Raw genomic sequence first — 27,638 nt, forward strand, 5'->3', positions numbered from 1 at the left:
CAGCATTACGAGCTACAAAATGATGTAAGTGGTCAAATTTTGATTTTTCAAATTGAAATTCCGGAGGGAGGTACCCCGTTAAAAAAATTTCAGCCACTGGTATCCTTGGAAAATTCAAGAGATTGTGGTTATTTTGGTACCAAATTCGCATATATTCGAGCCATGGTGGGCTCCGTAATCGGCTGATACTTTTACCATTGAGAGCCAGTTTTGGGAAGGAAGCAAGATGGTGGACGGCGGCCCGGGCGCTACTGACCCCTGTAGTTCAGAGCCGATTACGTCGTCATCGGGCCAAAATACGGACACTTCTACCACCCAAATGCCAGGTAATGTCTTTTTCCAAGTCTTTACGTAGTTTTTATGTGGGTTTTGGGTTATTTTTATGTCAAATTTGGCCGCATGATTATCGGTAAACACTGTTGTTTTGTATGCCGCATGGTAGCTCAAATAATTTGAATTTGCCGTTTTAATACGTGGATTTTCGTGCCAGTGGTTGCATGTATGATTACTATAAATCATTTTCAACGCCCTATGGATGCATTTGGTTCCTGTTTTTTTTTTTGCTAGTGCCGTAATCTAAACTTAAAATGAAGAAAACTGTACTTGCTATCCTCACCTTCTGACGTCACTGCTAGGGGGAGGGGGGCGGCGGGGATACCAAGCTGCCCTCTACTCGAGTCGTAGTTTCCGTTGTAATTATCTTCGCCGAGTACTTGTACTCGGAGAAGATTATGTTTTCGGTTGAGAAATGTGTTGGGTGGGTCTGTATGTATGTCAAGAGCATAACTCAAGAAAGCTTCGATGAATCTTTATGATTTTTGGTAGGTGTGTAGTGATTGTGCAAAGGAAGGTCAAGTTCGAAAATGGTTCACCTTGCGTTTTTCAACAGTACTGCAGCGTATTTTGCATTTTTTGGTGTTTGTATGTAGGCAAAAAAAGTGACGGAAACGTTGATGGATCTTCATGATTTTTTGTAGTTGTGTAGATGTTGTAGAAACGGAGGTCAAGTTCAAAAATGATCTATCTGGCGCTTTTCTACAGTACTGCAGCATGCTTTGTGTGTACGTGAGTTTGTATGTCACCAACATAACTCGAGGAGCTGTTGACAGCTGTGCATGATATTAAGTGGATAGGCAGGGGTGTCAAAGAGGAAGGTCAAGTTCGATAATGGGCCTCCTAGCGGATATCTAAGGTACTGCAGCGGAGCTTCAAAGTTTGAGACCAAATTTTCTGGAGGCGTCAGGTTCATCATTTTAAGGTGGTAGATAGCTTCTGGAACAGCAAGTGACTGGTGTAAATTAAGGCCCCCTAGCTGCTTGTTTGGAACTGCAGTTGGCATTTTTGTTGTTACCTTTGAAGACGAATAAATCCAGCAGGGATTGATGGATTATCATAATTTATGGCATGCGAATAGTTTGGGTGATGCTTTACATTGTTGAATACTTATCATGCAAATAAGGAAATAATTTGCATAATAAATGAGGAAACTTTATCAATTCACCAAAAGCTTGTAGTCAAATTTCATGCAAGTGCTATAGTCATAATTTTTATGTGGTTTATAGCTCTTGGGGCAGGGAGTAAGTGATGTAAGTTTAGACCCCCTAGTGGCTTAGAACTGCAGTGGGCTTTTTTTTATGTTACCTTTGGAGGCAAATATCTCGGGTAGGGTTTGATGAATTTGCATTGTTTTTGACAGGTAGCCTATTGAGGTAATGATTAACAAATCTAGATGTATGAAATTGTAATCAGGGTATAATTAAGTGGTGAAATAGGCTTGTTTATAATTGCGTTAAAGTACCTCTTGTCGACCTACATCTAAGGACAACACCTGTTTGTCACTTGGGCTCAAGATTGATGCTCTGCATTCCTTATATGGGTCAGGCAGCACCACATCACCCACTTGGGGGGAGCTAACATCAACAAACACAGGAGGTCAATCCTACACAGCTCCATACAAGTAGATACCACAGTCACTAAACTATCGACCACAGTCAACAGACCACACTCCTTGCCTGAAGCAGCCTTTATCGATAGACTACAAAAACTTCATACATCAACTTCTAAGTGCCATCTTGACAATTATCCTTGGTAATTTCAATTTCAACCTCTTCCTCCCCAAATCCTTATAATTAGTAACGGGACAGTTCAAGCTCCACTGACAATAGTACCCTTCTAGATCACTTTTACGTCCGAGGACATGTACAAGACAGTATCAGAGTTACTGTAATCATCATCATCTTCTGTGTTGCCTTGATATACCAACAAACTGTCAATTGATAGACTCAACTTAATATATGAGGTAACATTATAAACATAATAGACTTAAGAACTCTATAAAACACCGTACTCTGCACTCTTTATAGAAACCCTTGATTATTCGGCGAAGATATGTGTTTGTGGAACTCTAGATCTAGTTTATTTTATTAGTAGAAGTATAAACCTCACTTAACAGAACTATGCTGGTCTGTTAAGTTTATTAAGTTGTTACATTTATAATGAATGATAGCCTTTATTATTGTATGCAATTACCAGTACTACTTAGTATATATGTATGATAGCTAATGGAGGAAATAAAGTACCCAAGTATCCAAGTTTCATATTTATCTCATCATAGATTGTTTGAAATGTGTGTCTGCCATGAATGTATTATATAGTTTGAATTTCAACAGACGTTTTCTCTTTTGACACAGGAATGAAGAGAGTGAAGAGGAGGAAAGTGATGAAGAACCAACAGAACTGCCAGTGAACTAGAAGACGAGACTAGATATTCTATTTGCCGTAAATAACTTTGTAGTTTTGGTACATAACGAAAGAGAACTTCAGTAACTTCTACCCTTGTAGAGATCAGCATGTGTGTCTTGGTTATCTCAGCTGGATAGAGAAACCATACAAAAAGTAGATTTAGCTTTTGTAGTTGATTCAACTGTAGAAATAGTTCCAGACCAGAGAAGCAATGGCCACCTATTCCATGATCCAGTTGTCTGATTCCCGTAAAATTGAAATGTAATACATGAACAATACAATAAATACATGTACTTTGCCACTCAACTGCCCTGCAACAAGAAACGAAAGTCCTGCAGTGAAAAAAGGGGAAGAGATGAAATGAATGCTGGATATTGAGTTGTCGGACCAATATTGCAGATTGTACAATGTATGATATCAGTGTGTACAAATGTAAATATATAGCATTGGGTAATACATGTAGTTCAATATTTCTGGATCAGATTATATTTTTGAGGCTAGATTTGAAATCAGCATGTGTCTAAACCTCTGTGTACCGAGTTTTTTTCTTTTATCTTCAAGTATATGGAAGATATGGCAAGTTGCATATTTAATTAGCGGACGCGCATCTTATTACCTCAGGAAATCAATTATTCATCAAAATTCATAATTTCTGAAGCAGATATTTAGATTTTATGGCCATTTTTAAATTCAGCATGTTACAGAACCCATGTAGGCCAAGTTGTTTCCTTGTATATTGTACGGTTACAGAGATATCGCAATCTTGCATATTAAAGATGTCCTGTGCCCATTTTCCCACTTTTGGTGATATTTTGAGATGAGAAATCTAAAGAAATGATGAGGGCAAAGCTGCAAGCTTTAAGGACTTGTTAATATCATTGTAAATAAAGAGAATGCAGCTTATTTGGTGCTTCTGTTGTGAATTATTACTGAGTTATGACAGTTTTAAAACATTACATTTCAACGGTTTTTACGGATTCCGGAGAATTTGAGGACTAATTCTCAGACCTTTGAAGGGCCGTAACTCGCTAATGGTATGTCCGATTTTGTTGAAACAAAAACCATTCTGTTTCTTTTACAAATACCTATCAGATGACAACCATTTTAAAAATAGATGAAGAGTTTGAAATTTTTGTTTTTGCAAGGGTGATTCTGGAACAGTCAATTTATCCATCGGGAGGGAGATTGGCAAAGTATGATGCTCTCGCAAATGTTACCTTCCAACATGCAGTTAATATTTCGATTTGCCCAGGAGTTATTTTGGGACAGCCCACTTCTTGCATGAGGAGGAGTATGGGCAAAACATGCTGTATTTGCTCAGGGGCAAATGACTGCCTTTCTAGTTTTGTATATCTCTGTCTAAGCTACCTGCATACTAAGTATCATATTGACACTCCTATAATTTTCCAATTAGATGAGATATGGTGTTTTGCATCAATGATGCAAATTAGGAATTTATTTGCATAATTGGTATCTGTTGATGATCCACTTTCCATAAATTACATACCTTACATGTATTTGAGTCTGATAATGGAGAACACTGCAAATATAGATTTTCCTCATTAGCTATGCAAATAAAGTCCCAATTAGCATAATAGCACTTCATTGTGTATATCTCTATCTAAGCTACCTGCATACTAAATATCATGGAAACCCGTTGTTCCTTTGTTCAGTTATTCTCCTCAGAACATTTTCACAAAAACGCCCATGCAGTTCAAGCGGAAGCTGCTAGGAGGCCCAAACCTACAACACCTCTTTATTACATCACAAGCTATCTGCAACCCAAAAATCAAGACCACAGCACGTCCAGGTCAAAAGATACAAAAAAAGTTCTGCTGCAGTACCAAGGTCACATACCAGGGGGCCCAAAATCGACCTTGAATTTCGGCTTCACAACACCCGCCCACATACCTTATATCATTGTAATCCATCAAGAGGCTCTTGAGTTATACTGACTGGAGTGGTGCGGAAAGACAAACAGACAAACAAACAAACAGACAGACAAACAGACACACCCAAAACTATATCTCCATTTTTCATGGAGATAATAAAACAACTATAAAACAGGTCCTTTGAGCCCAGGGTCAAATCAAGAACATGTACATGTATTAGATTTTTTTTTTACTTCCGAATCGGTTTTTGACAGGCAAGGACGACAATGCACTGCACTCAATTCTTTATAACTTATATTAACAGTGCCACGTACAGATGATAACATACCCATTTTAATTTTTATACACTTGGGCGAAGTGAGGAAAGTCGTGTAAAGTGCCTTTCCCAAAGGCACAACATCGGTGGCGTCAGGGAGATTGGAACTTGGGACCTCTTGGTTCTGAGTCGAACACCCTGCCGTTACGCTACACGACCCCACTTATAATTAGATTTGTGAACTGATGATATCTACATCATCCCAAAACAGACGTACCGATAATCTCTAGCCGGGATTTTATTTTCAACAGGTTGCAGCTAACATTGCAGATGCTAAATAAAGGAAGAAGGCTCCATGTACTAGCAAATTAGCAGCAGGTAAAACCTACAGTGACACGATATGTACGCTTCATATCATTTGCATCTAGGCTATTGAGCGCCAGTACCTTTGGCATAATTGTGATGTTATGCCCTGTTCCTAAGTCATATTTGTTGATATAACTACTTAATTTTGCTACACTAGGGTCCTGCGGAAGATCATGAGTTTTCATATGGTTCCGGGTAACATTCAAGAAAATCCTAGCAAAGACTTTAATCATATTCGCAACTGATGATATCATCCACATTAGGTATACTGGGCAGGTACTCTGACATGCAATTACAATGCGAAGTTATTGAAAACATGTAGATCATATATATAATTGAAACTGTTGGCTAAGCTTTTGGGTCCCATCTTCAAGATTACAACACACATGCAGATCCCTCTAACACATGGACCTTTTTCTAACTTATCATAAAAACCATCTGGGTTTTACAATATTCCACCGGGTCTATATTAAAAGACGATCACAGAAAAGTGTTACTTGTTCTTCTCATTCTTACACCAACCTACTATTGATCTTTTGAATCCTGGCTAATTCTTTGTGACTATTCATCTATTTCTGTCATTCCGAGGACTCAGGACCCCAAGCTGTCTGTTGGACCGAGGGCCGGGAACTCTGGGCTCACTGTGCCTTTGGCTTCGACCCCACGATGCTGAGCTGACTGACGATACAGTCCGACGGTGTCTTCATCTCGAAGGTCAGCTGTACGAAGGACTGGATGAGCAAAGAAAAAAAATGGTATTCAAAAGTTAATTTAGTTTAGAACGGTGACTTTTTAGTGGTTTGTCAACTAGTGCCTTAGTTACCATGACCCTGTTTGAAATACATGGAATAGTACGCAGTAATCAATCGTACGTACTGGCACCTGTTGAGAGAACTTTGGTATGGATGTTGTGTTATAACATGGTTTAACTTGCTCAATTATAAATACATGAAATTGATCTTATGACTACCCTAGTATCATGTGCATGTTGTGCTTGAATATTTAGAAGTGCACGGGACAATATAGAGCTTTTTCCTGCAATAGTGATAGTTGTCGGAGTGCTTAAACACCAAAAGACAAGTGCGTGGTTTTAAAGGTTATTTTCACCTTTTCTGCCTCTATGTTGAGGGTGATGTCTCGCTGTTCCTCGCCGATGGACACCGTCTCCAGGGCGGCCATGTTGTCGAAGTCCTCCCCAGTCAAGACGACGACTTTCTCCGGCTTGTGGTTCTCTGTCCACTTGTCCGGTGGTTGGGGAACGAGAGACAGTCGGAGGGTTCTAGCCTGGACGCCGGGCATCAGCTGAAGGCGCACCCAGTGCTACAACAGATGAGAAAAGGCATCGTGCATGTAAGGGTTGACATTGCAATCTGGTAAAATCAATGATTCTACCGGTAGACATCTCGCGATCGAAGAGTGTACTTTTTTTCGAAACAATGTCATGTGGACTTACGCTTAAAGGCACCGTCAAACCCAGAAGGAGTGTTCTGGTTCAATTAATAACATTTTTTTTAAATCCAACAACGTATTGACAATTCGACCTTGAACCTGATCTAGGCGGCAGTTGCATTATACAGCATCGATATTCTGATAACCCCCGAGTACTCTTCAGATTAATCACAGCCAAGTGAAACATGTTATATCGTAAACAACCATTGGCCAAACTTCAACTTGGCGGGCTCGTAAGAGATATTGGGTTGAGCTTGAAAACTTCTTATACCTTTACAATGTGTTTCTTTATACTCGTTTATCAACTTATAGCCTTATTAATTAGTAACTGTATGTTCCACTTGCTTTGGATCAAAAATGGACGTTGATCTTTGTCAATCACCCCGTTAAAACCCATACTTTAAGACTTGAAAAATGTCCCTCACAAAAATGGGGCGCTCTTAAAAAATATAGACTCGTTGTTGAAAATAATGTGTCGGGCTTGTGTTTGAAGTTATTCATTAATTCCCACCCTTAGAAACTTAATTCTTTAATTGCGTTGACCCATAAATTGACCTGGAACTTCAGCAATTATCCCATAGGATCCAATACCTAAGATGATTCCCATCATGCATCACACCCCATGTTTCTGCATGAAGGGGCACCCTGGATTACAAATGGTTCATTTATTTGTTCATCTGCGAATTTTCTTTTCACCTTTGGTTGATTTTGAATTCATAAAAATGTGGTCTTTTGCAAAATAACATCCGTCTCTGCGCTTGACTATGCCTTTAAAAGACAGGCAGAATTTTTGAACTTCGATTCGTGTCACTTTAGAACACTGGATTGACTTGAAAATAAGGACATATATATGGGAGGCCACCCTAACATATTTCTGACATTCGGTTAGATTTTCTTGCCCTGAAAGTGTTGGGCCTGCCGTCGATCAGACTGTTTTCGTTGTTATAGACATACTGTTGATTTTGGTGATAACTGGAGGCTATTATGGCTGTCAATGGCAACAAACAATGAAGTATCATGTCAACCTTTCAAACAATGAAGTATGATGTCAACCTGTCAAACAATGAAGTATGATGTCAACCTGTCAAACAATGAAGTATCATGTCAAGCTGTCAAACAATGAAGTATTATGTCAACCTGTCAAACAATGAAGTATCATGTCAAGCTGTCAAACAATGAAGTATCATGTCAAGCTGTCAAACAATGAAGTATCATGTCAACCTGTCAAACAATGAAGTATCATGTCAAGCTGTCAAACAATGAAGTATCATGTCAACCTGTCAAACAATGAAGTATCATGTCAAGCTGTCAAACAATGAAGTATCATGTCAAGCTGTCAAACAATGAAGTATCATGTCAAGCTGTCAAACAATGAAGTCTGATGTCAACCTGTCAAACAATGAAGTATTATGTATACCTTTCAAACAATGAAGTATCATGTCAAGCTGTCAAACAATGAAGTATCATGTCAACCTGTCAAACAATGAAGTATCATGTCAAGCTGTCAAACAATGAAGTATCATGTCAAGCTGTCAAACAATGAAGTATCATGTCAAGCTGTCAAACAATGAAGTCTGATGTCAACCTGTCAAACAATGAAGTATTATGTAAACCTTTCAAACAATGAAGTATCATGTCAAGCTGTCAAACAATGAAGTATCATGTCAACCTGTCAAACAATGAAGTATCATGTCAAGCTGTCAAACAATGAAGTATCATGTCAAGCTGTCAAACAATGAAGTATCATGTCAAGCTGTCAAACAATGAAGTATCATGTCAAGCTGTCAAACAATGAAGTATCATGTCAACCTGTCAAACAATGAAGTATCATGTCAACCTGTCAAACAATGAAGTATCATGTCAAGCTGTCAAACAATGAAGTATCATGTCAAGCTGTCAAACAATGAAGTCTGATGTCAACCTGTCAAACAATGAAGTATTATGTAAACCTTTCAAACAATGAAGTATCATGTCAAGCTGTCAAACAATGAAGTATCATGTCAACCTGTCAAACAATGAAGTAGTATGTCAACCTGTCAAACAATGAAGTAGTATGTCAACCTGTCAAACAATGAAGTATCATGTCAAGCTTTCAAACAATGAAGTATCATGTCAACCTGTCAAGCAATGAAGTATTATGTCAACCTTTCAATGAAGTATCATGTCAAGCTTTCAAACAATGAAGTTTTATGTCAAGCTTTCAAACAATGAAGTATTATGTCAACCTTTCAAACAATGAAGTATCATGTCAACCTTTCAAATCAGTATAGTGCTACCTCAAAACGGTACGACACTTTAGGTACCATTGCCAACGTGGAGATTATTCTCACACTGGAAACTTGAAGTCCTGTTATGCTCTCTGAGATTTTATGGAACAGATGTTCTATCGTACCTGGGCTTCGAGGCCGCTGTTGCTGTGCCAGTACGTCTCGGGCCTGCCGTCGATCAGGTTGTTCTCGTTGTAAGAGACATACTGTTGATTTTGGTGATAATAGCCAAGACGGTGATATTGTTGGTAGTGCGGGTTATGCTGTGTGAAGGAAGATGAAGCTGACAGCACTTGCACACACTCGTACCAAGATTGGGTGAGTGCTGGAAATAAATGTTACATGACGTTTGCAACAAGGCATCAGAAAGTCGAAGTTAACATAATAGTTCGTATACAGCGGAAAAAGCCTTTTTCCAAAAGGTTCAATTGATTCAGATGAATAATCGTACACCTGGACTGACTCCACCTCCCCAAAACTACCGAGTCATCATTTTTAGAATAAAGGTTGCCATACAACATGCAATTAATGGACTAGTTGGGTTTCGGTCATTTCTGAGGGGGGTGTTGAGTCAGTCCCATGGTTTTATAACAGCAGGGTCATACCTGTTAAGCCTCCCTCTCACTGGACCCGTGGCCCCGCTGGGAAGTTAACGGGCTTTTTTGCACTTCGGGGCGTGACCCCTCGGTCCCATGGACACCCTATGGCTACCTGGCTATTTGGGGGCACGGTCGAACCCCGGGAATTTTTAAAACACGGAGTCAAGGTCAACCCAGGACCCGGTAACAAATAGACGACGTGAGCTAATCGTGCGAGTACACCGGGACATATTTGCGGCTTCGGGGCCCGGCAGGGGCTATACCTAGCCTCGTACGGACACATGCGTACGGACAATTGGTCGTCGCATTAGACGTGCTGGTACATCACCCCACCAGCTAACAGCTCGAGCTATTTTCAGTTTTATTATTACTCACTATTGTTATTGAAGATGACAACAAAATGTTAGAATGTACTGACCGCACATATCCATGGCCTCTAAAGCCTTCGCTTCCCTGCTGAAGTCACAACCTTTGAACATCCAGTCAGCAGGAGCGGCCAGAGGATCCGTGTCATGGCTCTTCTCAACTCTGTCGTGGTTATAAATCGGGGAGAGGGGGGGGGGTCGGTGACAATAAACATGAATGTCAGACTATCGAATTTAGTTACAAAAGAAACTCATTTCCCAACGTAATACAATAATACTTTAGACAGTTAATATTCATTTTTTCTGGTCTACCTTCTTCAAGTATAGCGCTAGAGTGGACGATAATGGGTAACCCTAGCACAATTCTTCACCATAGACCTTAATATAAATACATGCTCGCACGGCTTTAAACAGGCGGAGAAAAACTTACAGACTATGCATTTTTTTTGTAGAAGAGCTGATATTTCTTCCCATGGGTTAAACATTTGGCTTTGTCTGCGCGGTTTGAAGATAGATGCGTTTTCAATACATTGGACGATAATTTGTCACATTACGTTATATATAAGATACAATATTAAGCAAGTATCTGAATTGACATGTACATTAAAGAATGAAAGAGAATCTTTAAGTTGTGTAAAACAACTTGCTCTGCTCTGAGGTCAAGCAAGAAAACACAATTCAGTGGAATAAATCATGTACATGAACATTGGGACATGTACATGAATCACCGCCTCACCTCTCTCTGGTAGACTTCACCGCCTGAAAGTACAAGTTGGAGAAATTGCTTCAAACACGAGTGAAATCCACCCCAAAGACATTATTCAACAATGAAAGACCCGTTTTATCGTCACAACTCCATATAATCTGTGTTCTGAACAATATCATAAGCTGGCAGCGTGTTTTCCGCCGATAAGATGTTGATAATCAGTATGTTTAAGATGTTATAATTATGCTTTGTTATTATGAGTACTTTTGTTTGCACTTCTTCTTTATACTCATGTTCAGTTTATTCAAGTTATTAATGTTTTATTACTTTTGGATTCCTTGCATACATTACCCATATTAAGTGTCAGTAACCTCTGACATATCCTGCTCACTTTTAAGTTCATTATGTTTGATTATGTTCAATTTACTGTCTAACCATTATATAAGTTTTGTTCTTGTATTTATTTAATTGTATTCAATATAGGTGGACTCCAGGAAGAATAGTGTGAGATTATGAATAATGAACACTGATTGAGATCTGATTAAAACCAAAAAAATACGATTGATGGTAATAGCCTGAGTGTCATCCAGTTGTTGGTTAGAGAAGAGTATGGGAGCCCAGGTTGACTAAGAAGGATGACACTAAGGCTATCTTGGTGTGGCATTTAGAATGAGAAGTTTGGAAGAAACCGTGCTTCACCTGAAGAAAGCAGGATTGGTCTTTCTCCTTTAGGACTTCCTCGACATACGCCACGACTGTCTGCGCCTTCTGAAGATGCTCCTCCTTCTTAGCTATCTCTTCCTTCAACAGCTTCAGTTTTTCCTCCTCTTCCTTGGGCAAAAATGAGTTTTGATAAACCCTTCTTCTCTAAATTATTCAGCCCAGATCGGTTACAGAATCATTGGTGTATATACTTAAGCTATATCAAAAGGTAAGTTGACTTTAATGACTTTAAGGGGACAGAGTCTAAGCACCCTCCTCTAGCAGTGCTGAAGCCCCCTGGGCAATTCTCGGCAAACACTCCAGGGCCGCAATCAGCCCTGCTCTTTTGAACCGAGGTTTTGGGTATTGGTGGCGTCACTGACAGATGCTCATAGATAATTAATGAGCTAGCCTTATTTGGCACAAACAGCCGTTATTTTTTTCTGAACCCAAAGTATCGATGTTAGACGTAAACTGATAACTTCCCAACGACTTGAGCTCTTGCCAATCCTCTAATTGGCCGAAAGCTGTTTGGTGGTGACGTCACCAATACCTCAAATGAGCGAGGGGGAATAGCAGGGCTGACTCCGGGAGGGTTTGTCAGGCATTTGCCGAGCGAGGTCCAGGACTGCTAGGGGGGTGGTTCTAAAGACTTAAGTAATACTAATAACCCTGTGTTGATTTCGAGGGGGGGAAGCACTCCACAAGACTGACTAACGTGAACAGATTTTCCTTTTCATACCTCAGAAATCGCCTTTGCCAGGAAGTTCTTCCGTTCCTCGAGGATCTTCCCAAGTCGTGCGATCCCCTGCACTAGCTTTTCCTGCCACTTCTTGTTTTGTTCCTGCAAGTCAAGGGGGTAAAGACAGGTATACAGTTTCATTATATGTGTTGCATTTAACTACATACGTTTGTGAAACAAAAGTGCATAGAATAAATCACGGAAAATGAACGTAACTGTGTAAATCATCTGTTATTGAAATGCGTCCAGTACCTGAACTTCAACACAGGTTCCACGCATGTCCGTCACAAACTGGCTGATTTCCTTGTTTCTGTCCTTCAGTGCGGAGACCTCATTCACCAGAACATCCTGAAAGAGTAAGATTATAGCAGTTACTGTAAATGTCGCGTACACCAGTCCTGTATCTAGCTTTTCTTAAGTTTGCTGTATCACAACGTTGCTGGTGATCAGACTGAGAACTAAACCAATTGTACACACGTACAAAGTACGGTGTGCTATTGGGGATTGAACCACACTCATGGGTTGAGTTGGAAGCAGGGCTAGTATTAGAATTAAGGTGATTCAGGGTTATATTCTTATACCAGTTCTTAGGTATGGGATATGGACCAGAATTTAAGGTGCGCTTTGGGGACGGATGGCATCAGTCAGAACAGTTATATTAACATACCTTCTTCTCCTTGTAGGCATCCGACATAGCAGCTACCTCATGGCCCTGGTGTTTCCCCACCAGCTTACAGAGAGCACAGACCGGCATCTCATCCGCCTTACAGTACAGGTTCACCTGGGCACGCAAGGTATGAGATTTGAGAGCGAGTGACACGTTGGACTGTAGCTTCCTAATGCATTACTATAGCTATATTATATCTCTGTGTGCGAGTGTGTGTGTGTACGTGTGTGTGTGTGTGTCTGTGTACATGTAAATGTACATGTATGTTTGTGTCGGTCTGTGTGTGTGTGTGTGTGTGTGTGCGCGCGTGTGTGCATGTGCCTTTGTGTATTCATGTATGTGTGTGCATGTGAGCATTTATGTGTGTTTGCGCGCGCGTGTGTGTGCATGTATAAGTGCGCATGTATTTGTCAGTGTGTCTGTCTGTACGTGCGTTTGCGCGTGTGTGTATGTGCGTTTGTGTATTCATTTTTTTAGCTGTGTGTATGTGTATTTATGTGTGCTTGCGCACGCGTGTGTGTGCATTTGTACGTGTGCATGAGTGTGCATGTGTGTGTATCTGTACGTGCGTGTACGTGTGTGTATTTGTGTTCGTGTGTGTGTGTTCGTGTGTTTGTGTGTGTGTGTGTGTGTATGTGTTTGTGCGTGTGTGTTTATGTGTGTTTGTCTGATGGTCTGTGTTTGTTTGTTTGTTTGTGTGTGTGTGTCTGTGTGTGTGTGTGTGCGTGTGCGTGCGTGCGTGTGTCTTTGTGTGATGGTGTGTCTGTGTGTGTTCGTGTGTGTGTTTGTGTGTGTGTGTGTGTGTGACGGTCTGTGTTTGTGTGTTGATGCGCGTATGTTTGTGCGACGGCCTGTGTGTATGTGTACGTGTGTGTGCGTGCTTGCGGGCGTGTTTGTGTGCATGCGCGCTCGCGTGTTTCTGTGCTCCTGCCTGTCCTGAATTGACCACTTTATTATTAATTGATGAAATGGATTAACACAAATGTGGATTGCGCAATGCTAAATGGTCTATCCTTCTATTGTCAGTAATACCTTCTCATCTGCATGTTCGGCGCACATGACGACTTTAGGTTCCGCCTTGCCGGGCTGCTGTCCGGGAGGGACCAGCGTGTGCCTGGCGAGCGGTCCTCGAGCGGGGTGGAAGGTCGCCAGGCAGTCCTCACAGTACGCCAGCCCGTCACAGTTCACACACACCTTCACAGCCGGGCGGGGGTCGCCTTCACACAGCTATGGGACACAATCCATTATACTGCATGTTTCTTTTCAGCTATAAGCCGAAGTACCTACAATTCTTTATGGTCGTTTAAATCTTGCATATTTCGTACATTGAGAGACAGACCGTTGAGCAAAACGACGAGCGACCACAAACCGTTGAACATCAAGAGATCATTGCGAAATCATTGGAATACCCTCGAGATGACTGAGAGATCATTGGAATACCATGGAGATCACCTAAAGATTATTGGAATACCGTGGAGATCACTGAGGGATCATTGGAAGACCTCGGAAAGCATTGAGAGGTCTTTGGGAGACCATGCGAGATATAGCTTCAACCTCAACTTCAACTTCGTTTACCCCTACATAACCCCGCTAGGGGCAAAGTAGGGGGGAGGAGGTCCCAGGCTAAGGCGGGCAGACCTCCAGCCTGGCGCGGTATGACTCAACGGTGGGGGCCGTAACAACCGCGCCAGGCAGGGCGTTCCACTCGGGGATTGTGCGGGGGAAGAATGAATGTTTGTAAGAGTCTGTCCGGGCGTTGAGTGGTTGAAATTTGAGCGTGTGACTCCCCCGGGTGCGCCCCTGAGCTGTCATTTCAGTAGACTGTCTGTGTTAATATTGATGTAGTTATTGACTAGCTTATAGAAAAAGGTGAGGCGGTCGTAATCACATTATTAACCTATAACCATCTCTTAACACTCTTCCTTCTGTCTGAGATGAGAATCAATGGACACGGTGTACAAGATATACACATCAAGCAAGAGATTTTCACTCGTACAAACTCACTGCCGTTCTACGAACCCTACCTGGCATGGTGGAGCCTGCGCGCCCTGTTTCTCCTTGTCCTTAGCGTCCCTGAACCTGTCCACGATGTTCTGCAGCACCATGTTCCTGCTCAGGCCGTCAACACCTGCGGGGTGGAAAATATGCTATGGTCACATTTCCAAACCGCGGTCCGGGCGGAAAGTTTTCGTGGATAAAAAAAATTAATCATGTGCATAACTTGCGTATATTTCTTGACATACAGTTATATTTGTTCCGGTGTTACAGGGATCTCGCACCCCCCGTGAATTTGCACCCTCCGGTTCGAAATCACTAGTGAATTTGCACCCCCCGGTGCGAAATCCCTAGCGATTTCGCACCCCTCTAGTGATCTCGCACCCCCAGGGTGTAGTATGTGTTCTGTTACGGCATTCATAATTCCCAGTGGCTATCTTTTTAACAAATCGATTGGTAACAATAACTGACATTTCAAATGCTCTGTTGACTGAAGTGGTAACGAAGTGGGTTGTGCAATGACTATCTGGGAGTCATGGTTCTTGTGTTCAAATCCTGGTGGCGACATTTTTTTATCCCGTAGTTTTTAACATTAAATAACTAATAATTCTTACTCAGAAATGTCATAAGATTTCATTTTTCCGACGGACCCAGGCTTCGATAAATTTTTTCTAACCCTATTTAACACCCGTCATCCATTCAATATGTGATATAATTTTGTATGATAAAATGTTATTCAAGTCTCTTAAATAATTTAAAAAAATCAATTATGAACATTGAAGTAAAACTATGAACTAATCGTACATTCCTCATGACACAAAGGAAGAATATTACAACGAATCATCGTGCACAGAGAGTCACCATCATCGCGCTGTGCTGAAATACTAGTAGCGTTACATTAGTCCAGAGCATGGGTTTCCGGAGTCTTAGATGTTTGTTCTGTCAGACACAACAACTTGTAATGCCCGTCTCGTAAGCAGAGCCTGCTAGTTTCAAGTCAGTACACAGCTGTGACCTTTGTTCTTTTCAATGTTGCCGTAAACAAGTGGGACGGGGCGAATGACGTAACCGTCTCGTGGCTACACTAACATGACCTAACACAAATTCTGCAAGAAAGACCAGTGACACTGTCAGAAGATGCATATGATGTATGTGCTTTTTTTAAAATTCTTTCGTACAAAGTGTTGCCAACTGAACACGATTGTCCAGAACAGTCTGAGAAAGCAATCTTGAGCTATGGGAACAGAGTCACAGGATACTGAAATCAAACTTTGTATTCAAGTCTCCAAAACTTTTTTTTTGAAACAAGGCATAGCATCAAAGCATTGATATCTTTTGTAGCTCACCTCTCTCGTCCAGCGGTACTTCCCTCCCACAGGTGGGACAGGTGACCGGAGCTTCACCCTCTGTCTGTCCTGCAGGCTCTCCCTTCTCCGCTGCCACGCCTCCATGTGCGTCTTCCTCCGTCCCGTCAACCTTCTTAGTGTAGAAGTCCAAGTCTTGGATACACTTCCTGCACAAGTTGTGCAGACAGGGTAACTGTAGCGGCGACTCAAACAGGTCTAAACACATCGGGCACGTTAGCTCCGACTCTAACGCCTCCATGGCTGAGGTCTGTCAGTGCCGCAGCCCACTGGTTAAGTACCGTACTTTTACGAGGTATACAAACGGTTCAAACCACACCTCGGCTTTGTCCTGTCTTTTGAGGGAAAGTACAACTCGGCTGGGCGTTAGAAACTGGTCTGCAGTTGAGCAGGTGCGAAAAATGGCGGTACCGAAACTAAGCGACTGGCTATTGCAGCCACTTCCGGGGTAATGACCCCTGTCTGGTGCAAACAGACCAATGTACGAAAGCGCGCGTGCTTTTTCTTATTTGATTTGGGTACCCAACATCAACTTGTTGGTGTATCTATTACATTTGCCTAGGGGTGCTGGTGCTGTTCCAACTAGTGGGGAGAGGGGGGGTGCTGTAAGTGTCCACTGAACGTAAGCCACTCTTTCCTGAAATATACCTGGGAGGGGGCGGATACCATCTCTGCACTGCAGGCAGGGAGTTTCACTCTGCAACTGTTCGTTGAAAGAAGGAGAGCTGCATGTTAGCTGCTCTGCAGAAGGGGATGTCTTAAGGCGAGTGAAGCCGCCTCGTCGTAAGGGTCGGTTGTCTGAAGGTAGTTGTTGAGAGCTGATGGTAACGATGCTGGGGTATGACCTTGTAAAAATGTTGTAAGTCTGACTCTTATCCGTCTTGTCTGCAGCGTCTCTAAGATGAGACTTTTATACTTTGAACAACTTGTTTTTGTCTGGGTCTGTGTCGTCGCACATAGAAATTACGACCTTGTATCTTATCAATCTTGTCCGACGACTGCGTTCCCAACAGTCACTGAGCGACGGCTGTGTTGTAAACACCTGCATTAGGCCAGGCTGATTCGAATATATGGATGACATCCGCGCGCGCATCAATTTTTGTAAGCCCCCCCACCCCCTCAAAGTATTAGGCCATAATGTACATCACAAAAAGTTCCTGTGAAATAAGCAGACGTATGCCGTAATTTTCACAAAGAAAGTATTTTGGAAAATGGATACTAATGTGGTAGAATGTCAAAGTCAAAGAAGATACGAAAGAACAAAAATGAAGAATTATTATTTGGTATACCATTCTCTGTGTATTTAGTCATTTGTTCAAACTTCTTGGAAACGTGGATTCAATAATGAAGGCAAACTTATTCACACGCTCACGTCAGTTTTGAGGTTCCCGGAGGATGTCATCCATATAATCGAATAGAAAATCTTAGTAATTAAAATAAACTAACAGTACGTCCATAGCAACCTTCCTTGATTAACCTTCCGAATTTCCTTAGCAATTCTCCTTGTAGACAGACCTCCAATCTGTGTTAAAATCAGTCAGTCAGGTATTTCGTTGATATGATTATCTGTCTCTTTCTCTCGAAAGGGACCAAGCTTACACAACACTAGTTCTGACACTCACTTGGAATTGTACATGCTCCTCATATCTAATCGTTACTTGGCGGGTTGGTAGGTACGTACATGTACTACTTGACATGTGTGTAAATTATCTAATCTCAAAGATATATGTTACCGCAACATAAAGGACAAGTCACATTACAAATTACCGCGCAAATAAATGTATTTCCGTCTCTTAAACTCACTTACAGTCTTACAAGTACTAGAGCAGAACTCTAGAGCAGAACTATGTTACAAAATACTAATAGTTATGCACAATCACAAATCGTATTACAATCAGCCCCTCCCCCGGCCTATATTCTTAACCTGGATTTACCACATCTATCTTTTTTACACTTAACGTTACAGACTTAACCATGTACGTATTAGAGCGAAACTACATCACGAAAAAACAAGGAATTACGGGAAAACAGCAAAGCTAGTTTCACCAATCACCAATGAAATAAACAGATCAAACTACTGCTGAAATGTAGATATAAACTGGATCCATACTCAATAAGTATCTGTCATGCCTGCGTAGAATTGGTGCGAGGTCTAGCGGATCTTTTTGGGTCTTCCGTATGATTGCCCCACGGACTCACCTTGTTCTGAACACCAGTGCCCATCCTGTCTCTTGTGCAACAGCAGAACTATCAGATCAAGTCGTGCGAGTCCCTACTCACTGTCGTAAGAGCTAACTGCGTAGTTGCAGTATTTTTCACGGTTCTAACTTCCTCGTCGTCGCAGTGCAAAGTCGGTTACTCGGAATGGGTCTAATTGATTAAAATGAATATAGGTATGTTCCCACATTGCCTTGAGGCCATGACCAACACTTCGTACCTTTGACTTGAAGACCATCACCCGTTGCAACGTCACTAAGTCTCTGTTGTTTTTTTCCTTCTTTATTCTCCACTTTGTCACCAGTGACTAGTGTCAGTTGGTTCACAAATTACCTCTCAACACGCCCAAAACCAGGTGTTTATCAAATGAAGTCTCGGTCGACGCACATACACTTTTGTCCGGACTAAATTCTTGCTTCGTTGTGTAGATCATTTCTGCAACAGATTGGTGTAGAAGCCTTCCAGACGGTCTTACAGCGACCCCTATTAGCTTAAAGTTAGTACTGCAGCTGTGATTGCGGAAAAAAACAACTTTTCACTGTCAACATGTCCCCTATGACATGTCTCCTATTTATCCTTCAAGTTTATATGGCAAAAATGCCACTCGGCTAGCCGGAGTGTTTGATATGTGACAGTGGTAGGAGCTTGGGGTTTGCAAGTGCAAATGTCACTGCATAGTGTAAATGAATGACGAGTAAATTGATCCGACCATATAGCGATCACTACGCCGACCAGTAACAATAAATGCACATATTGTGTTCATTGCTAAGCTGATACGTTGTTTGTCCGTCTTGTGTATCAACACAAAGAAGTACAGGAAATCCAATAATATCCTGAGTATTCCGTCCCCAACCCTGTTCCAAATTATTCCAGTCCACAGCCGAATGTTAAACATTCTAAAACATTCGGTTGGCGCAGCCGACCAGCAGCCAACCGCGCGCCGATCAACTACCAACCACAGGCGACCTTGCTCTCAACCACGGTTGGGGAAGGTTTGGGAGTGGTCGAGAGGTCATGGTCTAAACGATCGCTTCATTTTGTTAGAAGGTAACCACAACGGATAGGTGTAGAATCCTTATTACAGACGGTCTCACAGCGACCCCTATTAGCTGAAGTTAGTACTGCAGCAATAATAACAAGAAAACAATTTTACACTTATCATGCCGGTTGATATAGAAATTGTCACTTTACTTGCCGGAGTGCTTGGTATGTGACAGTGGCAGTAGCTTCGATAGGTCCTCTTCACAGTACTTAGCTCGTGGCGCCAAGAAGCATGAAACATTGACAGGAAGCGGCCAGCCAGTAGGATTCATAAGGCCATGTTGACGACATCATCGTTATTATCGATGGCTCACAAGACAATTCTCCCATACTGCAATACTAATATAAAATGCTAGGGATCACTGTGAGACCGTCAGCAATTGCAACGCTTCAGACTGCCATTTTTGCAAGGATGACACATTTGCAAGGATGATCAAGGAAAGGTCAATCGATTCCTATGAATGTTATCATGGCATTGTCACAATTCACGTATTTCCCGAGGAGTCCTGATACTACTCAGAGTTATCTGTTCTGTTTTGGTTTATTCATTGAGATTTACCACATTTGTGGAAGGATTGACATAAGAGGTGACTATAACCTTTTCAAAATTTCAACTCGGATTAGACCGTAAGGTTTGATCCACTCACACCGAGAAAGGACCCCTACTCTTTTTGATAAGTGTGATGGGTTCTTTCATGTGCTCGACGACACAGAAGGTTATCAGACATAAAGGTCATTATGATTCAATCACCTTTCAAAAAGTCATCGTCTCTTATATTATACAATGCACTGCATAAGCATATATACCTTTCAGTACACAGTGGTATATAGGTACACACGTACACGTAGCGATGGGCAATGCTATGAAATATATCACATAAGAACCAAGTTAATTCAAATGAAATCTTGGTGCGGCTTATCATATGCATATTTAGAAAAGTGATAATGAATTTCTTTCAAAAGCGGCTTCGATATCTAGATGTCATATTCAATAATACGGACCTTCCTACTTCGTTGCCATGACTGCACATTCCAAATATAACACTACAAACACATTTCCGAATACGTAAGGAAAAAAGTACCTTTCTTTCTTTCCTTCAGCTATTCTCATTTTTTTATCGTCAATATTCGCTACCACTGTCCTCAAATCTAGTTTCACGTGCAATAGCTGGGGTCTAATCAAAGGATGTAATCCAACCTCTCTAGCACCCCCCTCCCCCAAAATGTTATCAGACATAAAGGTCAATCATTCAATCACCTTTTATAAAGTCATCGTCCTTTTTTATTACGTAATGCAATACATCAATATATATACGTATCAGTACATAGTCTAGGTACACACGATGGACAATGTTATAAGATAACTCGTATAAGAATAAGTTTATTCATACGCGTTCTAGATGCGTCTTATCTTATTTAGAAAGTTGACTTTCTTTCGAGAAGCTGATTCGATATCAAAGAAGAGAAGCTTCCTTTTTATTTAGAAGTTAGAATTACATACCTTTCTTCTTCGTCGCCATGACTGTATATTCCAAATACAATACAACAAACACATTTCTGAGTACGTAAGGGAAAAAGTACCCTTTTCATTCAGTCTTTTATTGGTATTACCTGTCCTTTCTCTTATCCTCAATACTTGCTGCCACTGTCTTCAACTTTAGTTACACGGGGTGTGACTCTACAACAAAAGGGGCAAAGCCCCATTCACAACAGGAGCACCGGCGACGTGACCACCACCAACTTTTGCAGCAGTGTCGCTTGCACACGATTCGAGGAAAGATGAACCGTTTGTGTCTGCGCGCTGGTCCCTTAAGGTCCAGAGGCGGTCCTGAGGAATTGAAAAGTAAACAACGTCAACGTTATATTAATATAATAGTAAATCGTATCTGCTGACTATTGATCATCTGCTGATTTCGATTTTCTTTTTGCCCTTATAAACAATGCGAATAACGTGAAAATTTACGTAGTTTGCATCAATCTGTACAAAGTAACCATTGCATGTTTTCGATTATTGAGAAATTCGAGACACATTCGTCGATGATTTCGAAAATTATACACACACATTAACCCATGCATAGAGGTAATCATTGCGTGCACGTAAGGTACCAATTAACTGTTTATCACTGAATGATGCTTAAACATTGACAACCATATATGAATCATGGTAAAATATCACTCTGACATAGATAACGTTACATGTCACTGACCATATCATTTATAATGGTCTAATATATTACTTAACAGAATTTTTTCTGTATTTGCTACTTATTAGATGCATCATTCCTAAAACAAAGTTCGACATGGATAGGGATGTGTTTCTGAGAAAAGTCAATGATCAGAAGGACGTCTATCAACGTATCCATCGCCTATTCCTGATAACGATCGTCTTCTGTCTTCAGAAACCACTTCCCTTTTATTATATCTATCCAACCAAAAACATCCACCTACCACCCAAATAACGATCATTTCCTGATTCCTCGTCAGTTGACACCGCAGTATCCTCCTTGTTTCTTTCCATCAACGCCAGAAGAGACTTCTGTAAAGGAAAATCGAAATGCAGGAGACATGCGATGTTTAAGAGTAACGCCTGCAAGTTTCCACAGATATGACAAACATTAGAGTTCCACGACTTCATACCTTTGCCAAATGATGTTTACCTTTTCGAGAACTAGTCCTGTATGTTTGTTCGAGTCACATATTATAGATGCTTCTCATTGATTATGCAAATATGGTCCTCGTTTGCTTACGTTTTATCAGTTGTTCATCTTCTCTTGTTAACCCTATCAAGACTGGGCTTTTTTGGTATATCTGATGTATCATCACCAAATTTGCAGGGAGTGATATTCACGTCAAGTTTTATAATTCCTGTAATTTTGGTGACGTTATGGCGTAATATGACGTAATTATGACGTCATCGATGTGATTTTATTGGCTAAATAGGGAATTCCCGTAATATCTAAAGGAATTAAACAAAACGGTTTGTATTATTCATTTTAAGGTATGCAAAGGCATACAACGTCAATGGTTAGTGCGTTGACGTCAAAATGACGTCATAAAATGGCGTCATGTGTTGTTTGCGATCCCTTGGGATCCGCCATTTTGGAAGGGCCATTTTGAAAATTTAAAAATCCTTTTTTTCCACTTATGACCCCAAAGGACACTGAATATAGACTAAAAACGTTAATTTAAATGTTTCTGGTAAAGAAAATGTCAGGTATTGACGATTTTAAGGGCAAAAAAGCCCGCTGATACCTGAAATACTGATATAGTCCGCCATCTTGGATTTTGGCTGATTACGTCATCAAATTAGCATAAATTATGAATATTAAATCAGGAAAGTTACATCTAATTACATGTTCTGTTAAACATGTAGGAAAACTAGTGTAGTTGTGGAAGAAAACCCGAGAAATATCATTGTTTTCAAAAAAATAATGATTTTTGCATAAAATGCCAGTCAGAAACCCGTTGCCATGGCAACATGAAAAAATCATAAACTTAAACCATTATGATGAAATTGTTGCCAACAAAATTTTAGGAAAAGTCACCAAGTTTGGTTGTCCTAGCATACATCGTTCGGCAGAAATACGATGTCAAAGTTGGCGCGGGCATCAATAACATCCACATTCACTTCCAATAAAAATGCTGCCAACATGAAATGTCCATCATTTACCACTACGGTATTATAGTATCTTTTCATTAATTATCAATATCAAGTATATTTCTGTTTTTCTCAGTCACATATCAGTCACATATATATGGCATGTGTTTGAAAGTCCTATAATATAATGCAGCGGAGCTATTAACTTTCTTATTAGTTATCAGATCCTGATTTGCATACTTACCACAAGATTATGTTAGGTACACCACATATATCTATATATCAAAAACCATGACGATCCGTCAACCCCTTCTTGAATTATTCACTTTCAAAGTTTGAAACAAAATCGACTTGGCAGTTCGCAAAGGGGCCCAAGCCGTTGGAGACTTGCCCCTGCAATTCTTGAACTGGCCGCTAGGGAACCATGGCTTATGTGACTTCTTTCAGAGCACGAGAGCTATCTACCTCCCTAAAATCGTAACAATACCATGTTCAAAAAGATCGTAACAATACCATGTTCAGAACGCGAGATACTAAAAAAGGAAGTTCCACTGAAGTACCTAGGGAAGCCGCTAGAGGGCAAAAATCTAATTATTTTCTCATTTTTACCATATCGTACCATCACACGAGGATGGTAGGGTATGAAATCAATCCTTCCAGTCGTTTTTGAGTTATCGTGTTGACCAACAGACACACAGACACACACAAACACACTTAATCACACACTCACACACACACAAACGCAACTGAAAACATAACCTCCATGACACATTTCATGGAGGTAAATATACCTATTCAGGTCAAGCTGGTGTGTTTCGCTAAAGAGCGGTTATGCCAGCTATATATAGACATAGATATAGAATCCTTCCACATACCTCGTCTTTCTGCTGTGCATCAGTCAGCTGGATGATAGCCAACAGAACAACCACCAACACAGCCAGTTTCACTGCAGGCCACTTCCTCTGTGTGAGACGGATGGACATATATCATGTAAGCTACTGATTGAAAGTAAGTTACCGTCAGTAAACAAATCTGCGGTGAAGTGAAAGTTCAAGTCTCATTGACTTTACTAGATGTAAATTGAATTAACTTCAAATACACACTATTTGAGTTTTAGCTGAAATATGACTGTGAAGCCAAAATGGGAGTTCTAAATCGGGACTATCTTAAGCTTCTTGTAACCTAACTTCTATAGTTAACTAGAAATTAGAAGAAAATACATATTTTTTAGTCTGGCTGAGCATCAAAATCTTGCCTACCATTCCACGACTGCGTTTAAAATAGCAACTGAGGGGCGCCGGTCTTCAAGACACCTGTATGATTAAAAAGCTTGACAATACGTCCATAGCAACCTTCATTGATATCAGATTTCCGTAGCAACCTTCCGTGTACACAGCTTCTGCAGGTAAGTTAGTATAGCAGGTAAGTTAGTATAGCCAGTACCCCTTGACATATTTTCGTTGGATAACAGCTTTCTGCACAAAAAGTGCACATGCATGTTTTCATATCTTGCAGACTTTCTTCGTGTCGTCAGCAATATAACGTTGCCTTGCTGATGTTTGTTTGCTTGTTTCTTTGTTTGTATTGTTTGTTTGTATTGCATGTCCGGTAAACTGCCTCATGGTGCAACACATAAGGTTTGTGCTGAATGACAGATTTATCTAATCCACTCACCCCGGGAAGGACCTCTACCCTTTTCGATAAGTGTGATGGGTTCTTTAACGTGCTCGAGATGTTGCTCTCATCAAACACGGGACCTCCATTTATTAATACAGTTAACGTCATATCCGAGGGACGTCCCTAACTGAAGGTAATATAAGTATTTATTTCCGCCTTAGTGAAGTGAGAAAATTTCTGGTAAGTTCCTTTTCCAGGGACATAACGTCAGTGGCATGTTAAGGTATTCGTACCCAGGACCTCTGCGTTCTGAGACTCCCTTAACGCTATGCCAAAACGACACCAGAAATGTTTTGTTCACAGGCCCCTAAATAATCCTACATCACAAAAGAGGCTGTACACCTCAACAAACGTCAATCATTTAATGATTAAATGTTTGTCCACTCAAAACAGTGTACTTAAAACTAACACACACTTCGGATCTTTGATTATGAAGTCTGAAAATGTGTAGTTTCTCCGGATAACTCACTTATTTATATTCACGAGGGGAAGTAAAAATACTTCGACGTGCACTGATAGACAGAACCAAACTTGCAAGTGCCCTGAAAAGACTGCTTATGAAAAAATGTGTTGTAAAAAACGATACATAATTTTTGCGTGTGTCTGCCAGACCGTAATGTCGTTAGCAGGTCTGGCGGATCTATAACGGCTAGGTGACAACGGTAACATTAGTCTGCAGACTCACCTTCTCCATGATGTTGGACTCCATTATGTCTCAGCGAACCACCAAATTACCTAGCAGATCTTTTCTGTCCTCAGAAGCCGTCCCTACTCACTGGCGTCTGAAAACTAACTGCGCACTTGTCGTATTTTCACGTCTCTAAACTTCCTTGTTGTTGTTGTTGGTCTGAAGGTAAACGGAACTAAGGCTCTTTTATACATGATTTACCTTCGCTGGAACCCGATATGCAGGTGTGGTTGACCGTAACGTTCCTGAATAGTCAGAGGGTAGTGTGTGTTGATGTTGGGTTTTGGGCAGGTATTCATTAGCCGGGCACTCTACCCTGAACACAAAACACATGTACAGCGCGTCAACGTTATCACATTGCAGCACCAGCCAGCGTTGGTATATTCATTCTGACTGCTTTTATATTTTTGTTTCAAGAATGAATCATAATATTAGACAAAAATGATTTAGTGTATCTTTGACGATCATAAGTTAAGTGTTTTAAAGTTTGTCATGCACATAAAGGTCACCCTATCTTTTCTTTCTCGACGGAATTTTGCACAAGATACAAGACACAACACGATGAATAAAATCTGACATTTCATGAACTCACCGTGCCAAAAAGGTGCTACGTTGCAGTGTGCTGTTTTTTTTGTTAGGTAGATAGCTTGAGTGATGATGTACATGATTAGATACTTCTTATGCAAATCAGTATCTAATTTGCATAATTAATGAGGAAAGTTTATACAGCCGCCAAATTCCATGATAGGACTCTGAAACATGTGACATATGTAACTGAGGAAGACAGAAATATTAATTGATATGAACTATGCAAATGGAGACCTCATTTGCATAATTAATGAGAAAATACTATAACAAGATGGTCTTGATGGATGGTCATGATTTTTGGTATGTGGATAGCTTGTGTGATGCTTAGTATGATTTGACAATAATTATGCAAATTAGATTATAATTTGCATAATTAATGAGGCAACTTTAAAAATCCGCTTTGTTCCATGATATGACTATTCAAATTGTAACTGAGGAAGAGAGGACTGTTAATAGATAGAAAATATGCAAATGTTGGCCTAATTTGCAAACTTAATGAGTAACTTCCATTATTCCACACTGGCAAATGACGGCAATTTCATACATTTGATACTTTTTTTGTGGCATCAGGGATTTATGTGAATGTGAACATCGTTGAATAAAATTATGCTAATAAGGGCGTCCTTTGCATAATTGATGCTAAATATTAGCATATCATTCTTCGTTCAGCTTATAATTTGTTAAGCTCATACTTTGGACATGTTAAATTTTAAGACAATCAACTGGTATGATTTATAATTGATGAGAAACACAGAAATACGTCAGTCATAAAGGTTTAAATCATTTGGCGAAGGTATGAGGTCGTGGAACTCTAGTTCTATAATTAAATGTTGTCTGCCCTTTGTAGTAATGCGAATACTAGTATTCAATTCTGCAGCAGAGTCAGTAGGTTATGTAATATCCATTCGGAAATAACATTGTAAGGAAGAGCATTTTGATCTTACCGTCAACATTTCTTGTGGGACGGACAAAACTTGTCATTTCTCTAAAAATATTTACAATGCCTAGAATGAGAAAATCATGTCGGATTTCCGCACTCGAGCTCATTCTACCTGCGGCTAATTTACACCTGATAAGCATGTGACGTAACCTGAGTCGGTTCAAGTTCGACACCCTTTTCATAAAGACTTTACACGAACAACAATGTAGTTCTCAACAACAGTACATTGTGGTCCCGCTAGAGGCAAAGAGGAACGTCATTCGGCTTTTGTTCTTACGAAATGTGCCCACACTGCAACCACCGGTTCTGTGCATGCAAAAATAGGACTGTACAGCCACCTGAGGGCACATGTGTAAATCAACCCAACCAAACTTATGAAGGATGACAAAAGTGGTCCTCGTCACATTGATTGACGAACACGCACATGACTAGATATGGGGGCACACTGAAGTAAAGATTAGGGTTATAGTCACCTAGTACGTAAACCTTGAAGTTTATATCGTATCTTCTTCTTGTACATGAACATATTCCTAACATTCCTCGGTTTAAAATGAAAACATTTCGATATTGCACTACTTAACTCTTCTACAACTTACAGTGAGACACATGGTACAGCAAACATAACATGTGTAAACTTGATGTTTATTAGTAGATTTTATTTCACATCACATGAAGCATAACATAAAAATATATATGCTTGTCGTAATGTCATATGTCTACTTAGTGACATTGATGACTTCACTACTACTTGTATAACTTAGCAGGCGTATGGATCAG

At 40.5% G+C, this 27,638-nt stretch overlaps 2 protein-coding genes and 1 long non-coding RNA gene across 4 annotated transcripts; 1 reads left to right on the plus strand and 2 right to left on the minus strand.

Moving 5' to 3' along the window:
• Positions 1 to 3,645, plus strand: LOC136445459 (uncharacterized). Its single transcript, XR_010757411.1, has 2 exons — positions 1 to 326; positions 2,691 to 3,645. It is a non-coding gene; the product is annotated as an uncharacterized lncRNA (long non-coding RNA).
• A 1,229-nt stretch (positions 3,646 to 4,874) lies between these two features.
• LOC136445273 (probable E3 ubiquitin-protein ligase MID2) lies at positions 4,875 to 16,553 on the minus strand. 2 transcript variants are annotated; one of them, XM_066443183.1, is made up of 11 exons: positions 16,095 to 16,553; positions 14,778 to 14,881; positions 13,786 to 13,980; positions 12,754 to 12,867; positions 12,339 to 12,434; positions 12,087 to 12,188; positions 11,342 to 11,473; positions 10,673 to 10,695; positions 9,098 to 10,099; positions 6,364 to 6,576; positions 4,875 to 5,987 (listed from the first exon to the last, which is right to left on the minus strand). In XM_066443183.1, exons 1-9 carry the CDS (start codon positions 16,351 to 16,353, stop codon positions 9,952 to 9,954), a joined length of 1,173 nt encoding a protein of 390 aa, XP_066299280.1. In that variant the 5' UTR covers positions 16,354 to 16,553; the 3' UTR covers positions 4,875 to 5,987; positions 6,364 to 6,576; positions 9,098 to 9,951. The 2 variants fall into 2 exon arrangements, with proteins under 2 accessions (XP_066299280.1, XP_066299281.1); XM_066443184.1 differs by lacking the exon at positions 11,342 to 11,473.
• Positions 16,554 to 20,239: 3,686 nt separating this feature from the next.
• Positions 20,240 to 25,507, minus strand: LOC136445255 (uncharacterized). Its single transcript, XM_066443159.1, has 4 exons — positions 25,331 to 25,507; positions 23,844 to 23,930; positions 21,819 to 21,906; positions 20,240 to 21,198 (listed from the first exon to the last, which is right to left on the minus strand). The coding sequence occupies exons 1-4, from the start codon at positions 25,352 to 25,354 to the stop codon at positions 21,032 to 21,034; spliced, it is 366 nt and encodes a 121-aa protein (XP_066299256.1). The 5' UTR covers positions 25,355 to 25,507; the 3' UTR covers positions 20,240 to 21,031.
• Positions 25,508 to 27,638: the final 2,131 nt, after the last annotated feature.

The sequence above is a fragment of the Branchiostoma lanceolatum genome, chromosome 11 (assembly GCF_035083965.1).
Source record: "Branchiostoma lanceolatum isolate klBraLanc5 chromosome 11, klBraLanc5.hap2, whole genome shotgun sequence".
Classification (NCBI taxonomy): domain Eukaryota; kingdom Metazoa; phylum Chordata; class Leptocardii; order Amphioxiformes; family Branchiostomatidae; genus Branchiostoma; species Branchiostoma lanceolatum.

Excerpts from the sequence above, each read along its gene's own strand:
- LOC136445273 (XM_066443183.1), bottom strand. The coding sequence starts at position 16,353 with ATGGAGGCGTTAGAGTCGGAGCTAACGTGCCCGATGTGTTTAGACCTG. Across the intron at positions 12,868-13,785 it reads CCGAACATGCAGATGAGAAG|GTGAACCTGTACTGTAAGGC; the intron begins GTATTACTGACA and ends TTGCGTGCCCAG. Across the intron at positions 10,696-11,341 it reads ACCAATCCTGCTTTCTTCAG|GCGGTGAAGTCTACCAGAGA; the intron begins GTGAAGCACGGT and ends TTGTACTTTCAG.
- LOC136445255 (XM_066443159.1), bottom strand. The coding sequence starts at position 25,354 with ATGGAGTCCAACATCATGGAGAAG. Across the intron at positions 23,931-25,330 it reads AGTCCAACATCATGGAGAAG|AGGAAGTGGCCTGCAGTGAA; the intron begins GTGAGTCTGCAG and ends CGTCTCACACAG. Across the intron at positions 21,199-21,818 it reads AAATGATCGTTATTTGGGTG|GACCGCCTCTGGACCTTAAG; the intron begins GTAGGTGGATGT and ends TCAATTCCTCAG.